This window comes from Mus pahari, chromosome 10 (genome assembly GCF_900095145.1).
Source record: "Mus pahari chromosome 10, PAHARI_EIJ_v1.1, whole genome shotgun sequence".
Lineage (NCBI taxonomy): Eukaryota > Metazoa > Chordata > Mammalia > Rodentia > Muridae > Mus > Mus pahari.
The window spans coordinates 101,514,548-101,530,136 of record NC_034599.1 but is presented as its reverse complement, the minus strand read 5'-3'; the positions used below and the strand labels follow the sequence as shown (position 1 = coordinate 101,530,136).

At 49.8% G+C, this 15,589-nt stretch overlaps 3 protein-coding genes across 5 annotated transcripts in view; 1 reads left to right on the top strand and 2 right to left on the bottom strand.

Annotated features, from left to right (window-relative positions):
• Rnf123 (ring finger protein 123) overlaps window positions 1-660 on the top strand; it is a 30,354-nt gene extending 29,694 nt beyond the window's left edge. For 2 of the 3 annotated variants that reach the window (XM_029542796.1, XM_021207361.2), the window contains exons 37-39: window positions 20-114; window positions 216-301; window positions 372-659. In XM_029542796.1, coding sequence (XP_029398656.1) covers window positions 20-114; window positions 216-301; window positions 372-492 — 302 coding nt within the window. In that variant the 3' untranslated portion in view covers window positions 493-659. Of the gene's footprint in view, window positions 1-19; window positions 115-215; window positions 302-371 lie in introns of all 3 variants that reach the window. The other variant, XM_021207362.1, reaches the window with a different exon arrangement.
• Window positions 634-3,088, bottom strand: Gmppb (GDP-mannose pyrophosphorylase B). Its single transcript, XM_029542797.1, has 9 exons — window positions 2,707-3,088; window positions 2,511-2,591; window positions 2,378-2,426; window positions 2,087-2,229; window positions 1,732-1,890; window positions 1,560-1,638; window positions 1,356-1,483; window positions 1,090-1,272; window positions 634-1,006 (listed from the first exon to the last, which is right to left on the bottom strand). The coding sequence occupies exons 1-9, from the start codon at window positions 2,833-2,835 to the stop codon at window positions 875-877; spliced, it is 1,083 nt and encodes a 360-aa protein (XP_029398657.1). The 5' UTR covers window positions 2,836-3,088; the 3' UTR covers window positions 634-874.
• Window positions 3,089-3,575: 487 nt separating this feature from the next.
• Window positions 3,576-15,589, bottom strand: part of Ip6k1 (inositol hexakisphosphate kinase 1) — a 47,552-nt gene continuing 35,538 nt past the window's right edge. Inside the window, exons 4-6 of the mRNA XM_021206207.1 lie at window positions 11,534-11,715; window positions 7,439-7,614; window positions 3,576-6,886 (exon numbers count right to left, since the gene is read on the bottom strand). Coding sequence (XP_021061866.1) covers window positions 6,377-6,886; window positions 7,439-7,614; window positions 11,534-11,715 — 868 coding nt within the window. The 3' untranslated portion in view covers window positions 3,576-6,376. The remainder of the gene's footprint in view (window positions 6,887-7,438; window positions 7,615-11,533; window positions 11,716-15,589) is intronic.

The following is a 15,589-nucleotide window of genomic DNA, read 5'->3' as shown; positions in this document are numbered from 1 at the left end:
CTACCTACTACTGATGCAGATACGGATTACATCAGTGCTGAGGAGCTGGCCCAGGTGGAACAGATGCTGGCTCACCTGACTGCTGCATCTGCCCAGGCGGCCGCCGCCTCCCTGGTGAGTGGGGCATAACAGAGGCACATGCCGTTTTAATCATCTGTAAACACCAGGACAGGGGTAAGGATCCCGGCCCAACTCTTCCATTCTCCGCCCTGTAGCCCACCAATGAAGAGGACCTCTGCCCAATCTGCTACGCCCACCCCATCTCTGCTGTGTTCCAGCCTTGTGGTCACAAATCCTGCAAGTAAGTGGGCCCCATGGGCTTGGGGGGCAGATTAGGACACACAGAGTAGCACTCCTCCCCCCTCTTGTAGAGCCTGCATCAACCAGCACCTGATGAACAACAAGGACTGCTTCTTCTGCAAAGCCACCATTGTATCTGTAGAGGACTGGGACAAGGCAGCCAACACAAGTGCCATGTCCTCAGCTGCCTAGGCCATCCCGGAAGTTCTGCCATCAGCCGCAGACCGGGCCCTGTTTCCCCATCACCCTCGCTCTTACCACTTCCACCCACCCATCTGCCTGTGTGTAGCCTCGCTGGTGGGAGCCTGAGCTTGAGTTCCAGTTCAGGCTACAGTGAGTATTAAATTATTATTCCACACAGCCGTGGGCCAGCTCTTCTTGAGGGAGTGGGGGCTTGTGGGTTACGCCCAGCAGGGTCCTGTCCATGTCTGTCCCCACCAGAAGGCAGATGTCCAACAGTTTCAGATTCATCCACTCCTCCCTAGACAAATGGCACCAAGTCCAGGGCCTTGTGAAGCATTGAGTCCTACCCTGCTGATGGTAAAGTGGGTGCTTGGCCAGCCCTCCATATCCTTCACATGATAATACGAGGTTCTGGCACCGACTCCCCGATAGACTTGTGGGGCAGCACACTGGCTCCATTGAGGTACAGTTCATCATTAACTATGACATCCTCACCCAGCACTGTTACGTTCTCCATGCGTACCTGGGGGTGGGGGGTAAGCCTTGTTAACGGGGCACATGTATTCCCCTGCTCCTGTGCCCGCCCAGCCCAGCTCATAGACTTACCCATTGGCCCACACGGCAGCGCCAGCCCACGATGCATGACTCAAGCCAGGAATGGGAGCGGATGTGCGCATCACGAAGCACTGTGCACCGCCGGATGCACACGCCATCCTCCACCACCACACCGGGACCCAGGCTTACATTGGGGCCAATGCAGCAGTTCTGACCGATACGGGCACTTGGGTCCTGAGAGTGTTGAGGAAAGCAAGAGTGGGTCATTTGTCTCCCAAATCTGAACAGATTAGCGACAGGCTGGACAAGGGCCTCACCACAAGCACATTCCCCACAATGCCAGGGCCTGAGTACAGTCTCTCTGGATGCTTCTGTCTCAGCGACTGCAGGAAGAGGCACATGCCAGTGAGAAAATCCTTGGGCTGTCCAATGTCCATCCAGAAGCCTGTACAGAGAGATGAGTCAGAGGGCTCTGCCTAGCCATACACTGACTACCCCACACCCTATGGCCTCTGCCTCACCCTGCAGCTCCATGGCATATAGCTGCCCCTCCTGGGCCATAACTGGAAAGATCTCCTTCTCAATGGATGTAGGCTTCAGCTGTGGAAGTGGGCAATTTGTGAGCAGACCACACAGCAGAGGTCTGCTCCACCCCACCCCAGCCCACCCGCCTAGCGGTTCTCTCCTACACACCTGGATGCGCTGCAGCACAGCAGGGCTCAGGATGTACATGCCTGCGTTGATCTTATTGGACACAAACACTTGTGGCTTCTCAACAAAGCGGTGGATGCGGCCTGTGTCAGCCTCACATACCACCACACCATACTTGGAAGGCTCTTCCACCTTGGTAACCTGAATATAGAGGTGGAGGGCACCTTAGCCTAGTCCAGTTTTCTTTACTCTTGACAAATACGCCTATCCCACATCTCAAAGGCTCTCCCCCAAAGATAGTCTGCACAACTTTGCAGCAAAACAGAGTTTAAGACTGGGGGGTCAGGAGAGACTCCATATGAGGGTGGGGATGTCAGAGGAAATATGCTTCTCTTACCAAGATGGAGCCCTCTTGGCCATGGTGTCGATGAAACTGTACCATGGCTTGGAAGGGGAAGTCACATATCACATCACTGTTGAGAACGAAGAAAGGGTCGGCAGTCTCGGATAGTAGGTCTCGGGCCAGCGCCAAAGGCCCAGCTAGAGAAGGGGACAAGTCATAAGTTGCCACCTGGCTAGAGGCCTAGGTCCTCAAGTCCAGACTCCAGAGGCCCCACCCATCCGCCCAGATTGGATAATACCTCTTTACTGACTCTAAAGTTTGCCCAAGGGCCTTCCTTCTACTGACCTGTCCCCAAAGGCTCCTCTTCATGAGACATAGAGATTCTGATTCCAAGCTGGAAAGAAGAAGCCATCTGGTTATGTTCCTCCAATAGTAAGAGCCCTAGGGACCTAAAGAAAGGGCTAAGTCCGTGCCTCACCCTTTGCTCTTGTGCCTTCATTTCCTTCTCCAACATCTGTGACATGTAGCTCACTGCCAGGATCACATGGTCCACACCTGCCTGTCAGACACAATAAGGTGTGCTAATTGACTGGCTCGGTCACAAGGTATGACCACCCCTGGCCTCCCAGTCACTATCCATCCCTCTTCCCGCCATAGCAGACCCACGGCCTTACCGCGGCAAGCGCCTCCACTTGATGCAGCAAGATGGGCTTATTGCAGAAGTCCACCAATGGCTTCGGAGTGCTCAACGTCAGCGGCCGCAACCGTGTCCCATACCCACCCACCAAAATCAGTGCCTTCATGGCGTCTGCAGGTGATAGAAGTCGATCTATCGGTCCAAAGTACTTACAGGCCGCCTGATCGACCCCTGCCGCGCACTCCCGCCGCCGTACCCTGACCTGCACCTTTCACCAGCTAGACTGACCAACTCTGATGTCACCTCGCTCCCCTGCTCTACCCTGATGTGGGGTCCAGGAACAGCCAGAACACAAGACGAGGAACTGGTTGGAGACCGGCTGGCCCGGAGTTCCGGCCGGAGGCGGCGCAGCCAGTGACGTAACAGGGAAGAGCCAATCGGCTCTCATTATACGTGGCAGGGCCGCCCGCAGCCGAACGTCAGGCTTTACTTACGCTACGGCGGACGTAGCCAATTAGATTTCCAACGCTCTGCGCTGCCATGGGGACCCGGAGAACTCGCGAGTCAGATGCCCATTGGCGGATCTAAAGGCGGAACCGATAGGTGGCTTAGCTTCCTATCGGAACCCAGTCCGCCACGCGGCAGCTGCCATCTGCCCCGCCCCGCCCAAGCCACCTCTCCCCCAAATGCCAATCCAAGTTCGCCCTGATGACCCCGCCCCTCAACACTTGCTCTGACCCCCATATCCAACCCCTCCCGTGCTGCCTCCCCCTACCCCCCAGCCCAGTTCAGCCGGATCCCTCAGCAGGGACCCCAGTACCTTCCCCTCGGGTAGATGATATCAAGACGCCTAGACTAGCCAGGTGGGCCCAACCGGAGGCGATGAAGTTTTCACATAGACTTAGACAGAGTTCAGTTTCTAGAGGCTTTATTTTGACGTATACGACCAGACACAAGCGGGCGGGTAGCGCTGGGTGTACAGAAAAGGGCCGGCTTGGGCCAAGCACTCCTCTCCGCCACACAGAAGACCTGGGGAAATGCAAGCGCGTCTAAGCGCCAGTGGAGCCACATAGGCATCCAGGCGCAGGTCTTAGGGTGTGTAGCTTCCAGGCAAGAGGAGCAGATAACAATTTCCAGAATTCCAAGTCTTACATTTCCTCCACAGAAGCAAAGGAAATTTCCCCAGGTTCTTTTTTCCTCATTAAAATGTAGTTTTTAAAATGAGCACACACACACACACAACCAACTTATACAGCTGTAAAGTTCAAAGCAGTTTGCATCTAGGGAACGTGCACGTGGCCAGATGAGAGCCAATGAGAAGCGGATACTGAAGGAGCCCAGGTCCCTTTCCCCTAGGAGAGACTCCCCACACTACTACAGAGGCCCACAGCTGGGAGGGGTGGGGTCCCAGGCAAGGAAGTTGCTCTACTGGTCCCTTCCTCTTTCAGCAGCACCCATCCCATTTCACTCCTACCTATCTCCCCGGGCTGGTGTGGGCTTGGCCCGGGGAAATACAATGGAAAGGGGTAATGTGAGCTCCCCAACCCATGATCCCTAGTTGCACTTTGGTCCCAAATTGAGGTTGGGAAGGCAGGACCTGTCAGGAAAGGGACAGGGCTCTAGTCTGGGACAGGCAGAAGAGCAATGGTAAAAGTGTTTGCACACACTTGCCACCACCTATCAGATAACTGAGCTGGGCCTCCAGGTATCAAAAGTGCTGAAAAGTGAGGCCCTGCCCTTAAGCTGAAGCAAGTGCCAGCCTTTCCTCGCTTGCAGTGGCAGGAGCAGTCTAAGTGCCTACCATCTCCCGTGCTACTTGAGAAGCAGCATAATGGGGGCAGCACCTCCCAAAATCTGGTAAATCGGAAGTACAGCACATTCCTAGGAGGTCTCTGCTGGCCCCAAACTCCTCTCTCGACCTCTATCCTGCCAGAGAAGGCGTGCACACTAATTAACACTTGCTGCCTGCATGGCTCAAGCAACACTGCTACTGGACAGAAGACCGGCGTTAGTAACCAGCAATGGGCCAAGCCGTGCCTCCCGGCCCTAAGGAATGGGAACCTGCCCACCAATGGCACCAGGGTCAGAAGACTGACTTGGATACGTCACAGAACCCTTTTCAGAGGCTGCATCTCTAAGAACCTGGAAATTATGCCATTTGTTACCAGTTTCTCTCAAAGGTTGGCAGGATTACCTTCAAATGCCAAAATAGAGACATGTTAGAAGTGATAGACTTGGAGACTGTTGCTTGCCTTGGCAATGATGAGTGTAGTGTAACATGTCGGACACCTATGTTACAGGCAGCAGCAGGTCTCTACCATCAAAGAACTGGTAGCAAAAATAAAATCAATAGGTCAGGATCAACCCCGAGCCTTCACTACCCACTGTTGGTGCTGAAGGCCATACCCCAAGCCCACAAGAAGGCCACTGGGCCAGCAGGTAAACACCACTATGAATCATTTGGCTACCAGGTTTGTAACAGCAGGACCTGCTGAGGAAGGGCACAGGAGCGAAGACTCACCTCAGAAAAGGGAAGAATACTCTGCTGAGGGAAGCGTGAAGGAAATCAATATATACTAATCAACAAGGCTACACTCCAGAAAGCTCACCACAAAACAGGGGCTAGCAGGTGGACAAATGGACTTACTGACAAACCCCAGGATTAATCACGCTCTCAGCAGACGCTGGGCACCTGTGCCCAGGGCCCTATGTCCCCAAAAGCAAACACGTTTAAAGTTCTCCCTCCAGACCTAGAGCCTGGAGCACCACATACAGGCTGCTGCCTTGAGCTTGGCCTGGAGAAGACAAGACCCTGAGCGGACCACGGTTCCTGAGCCCTGGGAGCAGCAGCCCATCCGAAGGCAGCACAGCTGCCCAAGGGAGAGGAAGGGATGCTACCCAAAGCCCAACAACTGCAAATACTGTCTGGGCCAGAGCCACTGAAGGCCCTTAGGCCTCCCGGGATGCTGACTCTCTCAGCAAACAGAGCTGTGCCCATCTTAGTGGGATAGGAGGCTAGGAGGCCTCCTTAGGTCAGGGATCCCAGCAAGAGGCTGGCTGGAGTTGAGGAGAGAGGAACAGGGTTACATGCCAGCGGGAGCCTAGGGAGCCCAGGGCCTGTCCTCGGCTGAGTTGGCCTTAGCTCAGTTTCACAAATCTAGCCCCATGCCAAAATCAGACCCAAGGATGAGTCCATCTGTGCAGTTGGCCCTCTAACGCCGAGGGCGTCTGTTAAAGCACTGGCATGAAACTAAGAAGGCCCTCAGGATGTGGGCACTTAACCTTCCCCAGTTCTGGGAAATAAGGGATGACTGGGCATGGAGACTGTGTGCCAGCCGAGGGTTTCACCTCACCATCAGCAGAGCCCCGCAGCCAGATACCAAACGCCTTAGGCAAGGGAAACCAAAGTTCAAGGCATTCATTCTCTTTGCTGTCAAGCCCACTGGGGCCACCTCTTCCTTCCTGAGTCAGCCTGGACACAGCAGTCACAGCCACAGAGCTAAGAAGCCTGGCTGAGAGGACGAATGTTCTGCCCTCCTCTACTTTATATATATGGATTCCAGGCTACAGCTAAAAACATTTCTTTTAGTTTACACCAAAGAGAAATATAACCCTTTAAAAGCAAGTCTGTGTGTCCGCACAGCAAGTTCAGAGCAATGGTCCCTGCCTGTGGGTGGAGAGGAGGGGTCCTAGGCCCAGCACCGGGCCTACTGGTTCTCCTCCCGCATCTGCTCCATGATGCTGATAAGGTTCTCCAAGCCAAACACATAGCCTCTGTCGGGCCCATCGTGAACAGTGGGGTCATCCCGGAAGCCCTTGAATGTGCTGTGTGCAAAGTCAATCATGCGAACATCCACCTTGGGCGGAGAAGAGGGGCCAGCCTCAAGACTGGTGTTGCTAGGACTTGTGCTGGGGCCACAGGGTGGTGGCACCTCAGGGAGCCCCATGTCCACGTGCTTGAGACGTAGCTCAGACCGGCACTCCTTGCCATCATAGATGACAAGCAGGGAACTGGAGTAGAAGCGGTAGGAGGCCTGCCGCTCCAGCACAGCTTTGAGGCCCCGCAATTTGCTCAGGATTGGCTCAAAAAGGTCACGTCGCAGGTCCAAGCCATTGTGCAGGTACTGATAGAGCGCATTGCGGAAGCCTTCGATGGAGAGTCCACGGCCATAGTACTTATTCCTGCAGAGGTAATGACCTGTGTCCAGCTGGTACACCTGAAATCCCAGGAGACAAGACAAGGTTGAGAACCAGGAAGGTCTGATGGCCACAAAGTGCCCCCCAACCAAAAAAACAAAACAAAACAAAACCACAACCCCCAACCAAACAAGCAAACCAATCTGGAAGGCACTCTGACCAACCTGAGCTCTTCAGCGCCTCCTACTGGAGCAGGGAGGCCACATTCACCCCAGGTTTTCCAGTCATGGAGCTGTGAAAGCCAACACCAGGCCTATTGCCATCACTTTAGAAGCCTGCCTCCAAGCTAGACTCTAACTGGGACACTGCTGACAGACAAGGCTTACTTTCTCCCGTGACAGGGTAACAGGCTCTCGGTGAGCTGCACATGGAGCTCTGCCAGAGTCAAGTGAGGAGAGCAGGGCTCAGTGCACCCACCTGCAAAACCGAACTCAGCACCCTGTGGGTGACTCACCTTTTAGGAGGAGATTCTGGAACAGTGCAGGCCAGGGGAGCACAGGTGACAGGCAGGTATGGGCACAACCTAAACCATGCCCTCGGCAGCACCTGGGCTCTCAGCAGTGGTGACTCACCTGCATGCCACAGACCCTGACCCCCAGCGTGGCCGACGTGCTCTGCTCACACTTCCTCATCTGCCGGGCAGCCTTTTCAGCTGAAGCGTCATCGCCGTGCTGCCGGGTACCCATCTTCAAGTCCAGCACACAGGGGTACTTGAAGTGGTGCACCACGTTCTCGAGCAGGAGGAACTCTGGGCCAGAGTCAAGAAGAATGGCAACCACACTCCGAGTCAGCTCCCCCCAGAAAAGCACAATTAAAACTTTCTATAAAAGTGACATTCTTCCAGGACAGCCAGGGCTATACAGAGAAACCCTGTCTCGAAAAACCAAAAAAAAAAAAAAAAAAAAAAAAAAAGTGACATTCTGCCGGGCAGTGGTGACGCATGCCTTTAATCCCAGCAGAGGCAGGCGGATTTCTGAGTTTGAGGCCAGCCTGGTCTACAGAGTGAGTTCCAGGGCTACACAGAGAAACCCTGTCTCGGGGAAAAAAAAAAAAAAAAAAAGACATTCTAGTCCAATATAAACTGTACATGTCTCACAAAATCTTGTTTTGTTTCTGTTTTGTCTTTTCTGTTTCTTGTTTTGTCTCTGTTTCCCAAGTACTGGGATTAAAGGTGTGCCCCACCTTTGCTCCACCTTTGCTCCACTCCCTCTCAAGTTCTTAATCAGCAGTTTCAAACCACTGACTTTTAACAAACTTTAGAATATCTATCCCATAAAATCTTAAGAGCCAGGGGTTGGTGGCACACACCCTTTAATCCCAGCACTGACACTCACACAAGACAGGCAGGTAGATCTCTGTAGGTCTGAAGCCAGCCTGTTCTACATATAGTGAGTACTAGGCTAGCTTAGAACTATATATTCAAATCCTGTCTCCAAAGTACAAAAATTAAAATAAAAATGGGCACTGTGGCACACACCTTTGACAGCAGCACTCTAGAGGCAAAGGCATGCCCTCTGGGAGGGCAGCCTGGGCTGGAGAGTGCCTACCTTCAGGAAAGCAAGAAGGGAACTGCCCTTTCACCACACAAGCATGCCCGCCAGGGCTTCAGCCCACCTCCCTAAGCTGAAGCTCCGCCAACTGAAGGCACGCGACCCCTCTGCCCTTTCTACTCTTCAGGAGACCTCTACTCTGTGTCTAGAAATCTGTCTATTGGAGGCGGCTCACTTTACTGGGCATTTCCAGCATTAATCCTTTTATTTCAGGCCTAATAAAATGATCTCAAGATTCACCCAAGTCATAAAATCTATCACAATCTTATTCCTAGGGGCTGGAGAAGTAGCTGAGCAGTTTAGAACTTGTTCTTTTGGATTCAATTCCTGGATTCAACTGCTAGCACCAATAATGGTGGCTCACAAACATCTCTAATTCCAGTTCCAGGAGATCCTCTTATGGACTCCACAGGCACCTGGCATGCATATGGTACACATACACACCTACAGGCAAAACATTCATACACATAAAATTATATTAAAAAAATAAAAGGTCGGCTGGGTGTGGTGGTGCACACCTTTGATCCCAGCACTTGGGGGGGTGGGGGCAAAGGCAGGCAGACTTTTTGAGTTTGAAGCCAGCAAGGTTTACATAGTGAGTTGTAAGATAACCGGGGGTGGGGGGGGGGGGGGGGGGGGGGGGGGGGGGGGGGGGTGGGGGGTGGGGGTGGGAAGGGAGGGGAAGGGAGAGACAGAGACACAGAGAGAGAATTCCTTGTATAGCCGCCGATGGTCTATATAATTTTCCATATGTATACAAGATACCCACTGATCTCTATTTTTTTAATTTTAGAGTGTGCATGTTATGTTGTATGTGTGGTGTATATACTTGTTATAGTGGGTGTGTGGATACACATATAGGACATCGTCAGGTGACGCTCCTCCATTATACCCTATCTTTATTTTTTGAGACAGTGAGCTTCAGGGACCCATCTTTGTCTCTACCCTCTCAGTACTGTAGTTACAGCATAGCCTGGCTTTTGTTTGAGCCCTGCAGATCTTCGGGCTTGCACAGGAGGCACATTACTGATCAGGTACCTCCACGGTCTGTGTTTTGACAGTCTCATGATCCTAGGATAGTCTTCAACAGCCTGGAGAACACAGGATGGCATTGAACTACTGCTTCCCGTCTCCAGCGGGAACACCACCACACCTAGTGTTAATATTGCTTTCTATGCACACAATGGCCCAAAGAACATCTGGCCACATCTCCGCCACCATTAGTCAGCCAAGGCTTTAGTCTAGTAACTTACCCAGACCCAAGAAATAAGAAAGACATCTTTGCAGCATTATTACAAAAAAGTGAGGAAATCAAATTCTAATATTCCCAACAGAAAATTTCAGGAAGTACTAGACTTAAAATCTATCTTGCAGAGAGTGAATAAGTGTCCAATGTCCAGCCACAAGTGGGACAGCTGTATCACTCCTTCTAAGGCTTAGGGGACATTATGGAAGACAGGAAGGAGTGTGCGCAACACTGTCTCTGACCACAGTGTGCTCACTACAGTCAGGCACACAGTGTGCTCACTACAGTCAGGCACACACACGGCAGCTGTGGTGACTGACATGACTTGCATGGCCCATCAGCATTCCAGCAAGAATGGGACCGGGGCACAAGGCCTTATCCTCGTGAAGCTGAAAGGCTACTGGTAGGTTTTTTTTTTTTTTTTTTTTTTTTTTGGTTTTTCGAGACAGGGTTTCTCTGTGTAGCCCTGGCTGTCCTGGAACTCACTCTGTAGACCAGGCTGGCCTCGAACTCAGAAATCCGCCTGCTTCTGCCTACCAAGTGCTGGGATTAAAGGTGTGCGCCACCACCACCCAGCGGCTACTGGTAGTTAAAGGCTGCTAGGGCAGGGGAGTCATTTTTCTTCAGGGGTATGGCTCCCACTAAGTTACCCTAATTTAGTGTACGGCCCAAATCCACGAATACGCCAGCACTCTCCTTAATTCAATAGGTTTCTTTTGTTTTTGTTTTGTTTTAAATGAAAGTAGGAGGGGTACAGGTTCCAGTAGGAGAGGGGTAATGGGACAGAATGTGGGTGTGAGCACACATACATGAAACTATCAAAGAATAAAGCCTCATTTTAAGGTCAGGCAACAGTGGTGCATATCTTTGATCCCAGCAATAAACAGGGAAGCAGAGGCAGGAGGATTTCTGAGTTCAAGGCCAGCCTGGTCTACAAAATCAATTCCAGGACAGCCAGGATTACACAGAGAGACCCTGTCTTGAAAAAACAAATCAAAACAAAAACCATTAAAAAATAGTAATAACAGCCGGGCCTGGTGGCGCAGGCCTTTAATCCCAGCACTCGGGAGGCAGAGGCAGGCGGATTTCTAAGTTCTAGGCCAGCCTGGTCTACCAAGTGAGTTCCAGGATAGCCAGGGCTATACAGAGAAACCCTGTCTCGAAAAACCAAAAAAAAAAAAAAATAGTAATAACAATGAGGGCTGGAGAGATGTCTCAGCAGTTAAGAGCATCGATTGACTGCTCTTCCAGAGGTCCTAAGTTCAATTCTGAGCAACCACATGGTGGCTCACAACCATCTGTAACGGGATCTGATGCCCTCTTCTGGTATCTGAAGACAGCGACACTGTACTCATACATAAGCCAAATAAATACATCTTTAAAAATCAGTAACAATGAGGTCAAAGAAAGGACACAATCCATGATCTGGGAGCTGTAACCCTGAACTTGTAATAGCACCATTACCTGTGCAAAGCCAGTTTTATCAACAATCTCCTGGGCCCATCCCTCCCTGAGGATTCATACTTAGTCAATGGTAGAGAGGAGAGCAATCTTTTCCCCAGTGGAAACCATGTTCCTGTAAATAACCCTGTGAGGCTGCCTGGGACACACAGAGAAGCAGAGCAGGCTAGACAGGAAGAGGAAAATTAGTGGACAGGACACAAGAGAGGAAGCAGCTGAGTGTGATTTAAATACATTATGTACATGTAGAAAAAAATCTCATTAATAAAACCTACTATTATGTCTTGAGCCTAAGGGGAAGAGTTCAGTGGTAGAGGAAATGCTTGGGCCTGAGTGGGTCCCAGATGCAGTCCTCAGATCAAAACTACAATAACAACCAAATGATCTTGCCATTCAGTGGACAAGGATACTGTAGAGTTTTCGGTCCTTGGACTCGGAGCGCATGCGGCTCAGCTGCTGCTTGTGGCAACGCAGGCTCCAGGGGTTGTAGCTGATCTTCTCGGAGCTCAGACCGCTATTGCTGTCTAGCATCTGGAAAGGGACATCTGAGTGGCTGTGCAGCTCCACCTTTGGACTCTTTGCCTCCTGGGAGCTAAGAAGAAAGAACACACATACCACTAAGAGATCAGAGAAGTCACTTTTAGGGACACAGGGTAGAGAAGAATTAGAACAAACCCTGTCTGTCACCCAGAACATGCTCACAGGTGGCACTGGCTCCAAGTAAAGTGAATGAACAGAATGAGCGCCTTGGGCCTCTGAAAAGTTCCTGAAAAACAACCTTGTCCAACTACAGCGTCTGATAACACTTCCCATTTGTTAAATGTCAAAGGAAAAAACTCTGGGTTATGGTAACATGGGCCAGTGGGTAAGGCACTTGGTGCACAAACCTGACAACCTGAGTTTGAGCCCCAGGATCCATACAGTAGAAGGAAAGACTTAAAGTCACAAACCTATCCTTTGACCTCTATATACATATATGGGAAGGTTTTACACGCGCACACACACGCACGCACACAAACACACACTGTCCCCAACAAATACCCAATAACTAATAGTACTTAATTTAAACAGTTTAAAAAAAAAAAAAAAGGTCAGGTGAGGTGGTGCACACCCCTTTGATATCAGCACTTAGGAGGTAAAGGCAGGTGGATCTTAGTGAGTTCAAGGCCACCCCTGATCTACAAAATGAGAGTTTAACGATGGTCATGGTCACATAAAACCCTGTCTGAAAAATAAAACAATGACCACCCTCTCCAAAAACAAACAAACAAAAAAACAAAACACCAACAACAACCAAAAAAAGTGAAAAAGTCAAGAAAACTAGGTATGGAGAGATGGCTTAATGGTTACAAGTAGCTACAGTTTTTGAAGAAGACTAGAGTTTGACCAACATGAGGGGACTCATCATTGCTTGTACTATGCCCAGGAAGATAAAATGCCCTTGTGTCCTTCTCGGCATCTGAACTCAAGCATACATACCCACACAAAGACATACATATATACATATAATTAAAAATACAAAAATGTGAACAAATCTTAAAAAAAAAAACAAAAAAAAAAAACAAAAACTAGACCAAGTGCTATGTAGGGTATCCAGAGGCTAGTGCCCTTCCTTGCACACGGCTGCTGTGAACGTAACTGACATAGGCCTGTAAATGTACTCTAGTGTCCTTACAGGGTAGGTGCAGAGTGTGCTAGTAGCCTCAGATGCTCAGAAGGCTAATGAGGCAGACCACTTAACCACAGCACGTTTGAGACCAAGTCGGCACAGACAACTCCTACTTAAAAACAACCCAGCAGCAAGCACTCACTACACAAGTGTGAGGAGGAGTCTGGGTCCCAGAGCCCATGTCACACCATGTGAGTGTGGTGACTAGGCTGTAATTCCAAACTTCAGGACACAAAGACAGGATGTGATGGCTATTCTTGCAACTTGACCACATCAGGAATTAACTAAAACCCAAGCAGCTGGGTACACCTGTGATGGATTCTTCTTAAATCATTTAAGTGGGAAGAGCCACCTTTAATCTGGCCCAGACCGCCTGCCTGCTGGGAGCTGATGTAAAAGACACTGAAGAAAGAAGCTTTTTCTCTTCACCTGCTTGGCCTGACTCTAGACGACAAGTTCATTCCTTCACTAGCATTAGAGAGCCTACTTCTTCAGGATTCTGGCATATACTGAAACCTGCTGAGATATCCAATCTCCTAAACTGAAAAGTACTGGATTCTCCAACTACTGAACAAATGAACTACGTGAACCACATCTGGTAAGCCACTCTAATATCTAATAAATCGCCTTTATTATAGACATTCATTCTATCAGTTCTGTTCCTCTAGAGAACCCTGAATGATACACAGGGAATGCCCAGAGCATGCTGAGTATGGAGCCTGGCCATATGTGAGCTCTGCATTTGACTGTAATTGCCTCAATGAATAAGGTAGAAGAGTAATGTCAACTACTGACCTCCATATGCATGTACACCCCCAACACACACACACACACAAAACACACACAACACACACGGAGGAAGGGAGCCTAAAAAAAAATTCCCCAGTTAAAAGAGGATTACCTTATATGTGCAACTTCACATATAGGCATATATGCAAAAGAAGTGCACACAAGGGGATAAGACTGTAGCTGGTCAGTAGACTGCTTGCCTACCATGCTTGTAATCCTGACAGGAAATAAGAGGCAGAAAGATCAGAGGCTCAAGGGCACATAGTTCTAGATGAGCCTGGCAATACAATTTCTTACACTCCCAAGTCCACGAAACCTCCCTGCTAGTGAAGCACACATCCTAGAGATTGTAGAGCAAGTCTGTGCACACAGCAGAGGCAGAGCACTGCTGACATTTCACACGTTAGCCTTCCTTTCCAGAAACCCAGCTGTGCCGTGATACCCGCCACCCAGCAGGTCTAGTGTGTACTGAGGGTGATGCCCTCCTCTAAGCACTAAGCGGTTGGAACACCTAGGTGATGTTTTTAAAAGACCTGGGCAGAGACCTTGCTTTTCCTAAACTAAACTACAGGAACCCAGCCAAGCCTGTCATCCCTTCCCCACTTCTGAAAAGCAGACGCAGGTCCACGTTAGGAAACACTTGCCAAGCAAACCCAAACGAATTTCAGGTCTGGACGGGGCCCCGTGGTACTTGGCATTACTAGTCTTCTGGAGTCATAGTCCTGGCCCTGGTGAATAATCTCCATCTTTGGTATGACTCAGAATCTCTGCTAACAGGTCCAATAGGAATATGGTCATTGTGAACAGAGATGGCACCTTCAGAGCAGACCCTGATGTTAAATCGATATTCACTGGCTTTTTCGTCAATGATTAAGTAAATGCTGTTGCTTTGGAGAGACAAAACAACTCCTACTCTAAAAATTTAAGAGAATCATCAATTGCTAGCTACTGACTGGAATGTACTGTCACCCATAGGCCAGAGTGAGGCCCCACAGTTGTTGGTCAAGGGGAAGCCCTTTGTGGAGGATGGAGACGAGGTGAAGGAAATCAGGAGCCCCAGAATACTCAACACCAAGACACACATCGTAACCAAAGTATGCACATGCAGCCCTCTCCACACAGTCGCACACTTAGCCCAACAGCGGGAAAAACACATTCACAAGCACACAAGGTTTCCTTAATCAACATGAACAGGACCTCCTAAAGCCCAAGTAAAAGGAGTGGACTGCCCTAAGTCCTGAACAGCTCTGCAAGCTCTGAGTGAAGTGATCTGATGGCAGAGCTGAAGCTTGGTTGATAATGTTCAATATACATGACGCCCCGAGTTCACTGCTCAGCACTACAAAAACTAGGCATGGCTGTAAATGCCTGTAATCTCCGCACTCAGGGGGTGGGACCAAGGAGACGAGAAATTCAAGATCTACTGCTTTACAACCCTTCCCACAAGCAAAGGAGAAGGTTCCCATTTCTCCACATCCTTGTAGACATCTCTCTCCTCTCTCCCTCTCTCCAGTGACTTTTCAACAAGGAGTTGAAGTGGCTGATGTTCATAGGCTACTGCCACTCCCACAGATATGGCCTCCCTTGTATGTTTATCACACCCTGACGAATGAATAAAACAAAAGATGGTATGTCCATATAATGGGATGTTCAGCCCAGTAATACAAAGCTGGGTATGGAGGGCAGCATGCTGTGATCCCAGCATCTGAGTGGCAGAGATGGGAAATTACTGTATGCTTTGGATTAGCCTAGTCTACATATGAATTCTATGCCAGCCACCAGAGTACATAGTGAGATCTTGTCTCACAAACAACAAAACCGTACAGACAACATGCTAACAGATATTCATTCATTCATATTCTCCCCCCAACCCCCAGGTTTTCTTTCTTTTTTTTTTTTTTTAAAGGATTTTCTTTTTTTTTTTTTTTTTTAAATTTATTTATTTATTATATGTAAGTACACTGTAGCTGTCTTCAGACACTCCAGCAGAGGGCATCAGATCTCGTTA

Bases quoted from the DNA above. Each gene is read 5' to 3' on its own strand.
- Gmppb (XM_029542797.1), bottom strand. From the start codon at position 2,835: ATGAAGGCACTGATTTTGGTGGGTGGGTATGGGACACGGTTGCGGCCG. The intron at 2,230-2,377 runs GTCAGTAGAAGG...CCCCTTCTCTAG, and splicing joins AGAGGAGCCTTTGGGGACAG to CTGGGCCTTTGGCGCTGGCC. The intron at 1,891-2,086 runs GTAAGAGAAGCA...CTCTATATTCAG, and splicing joins GCCAAGAGGGCTCCATCTTG to GTTACCAAGGTGGAAGAGCC.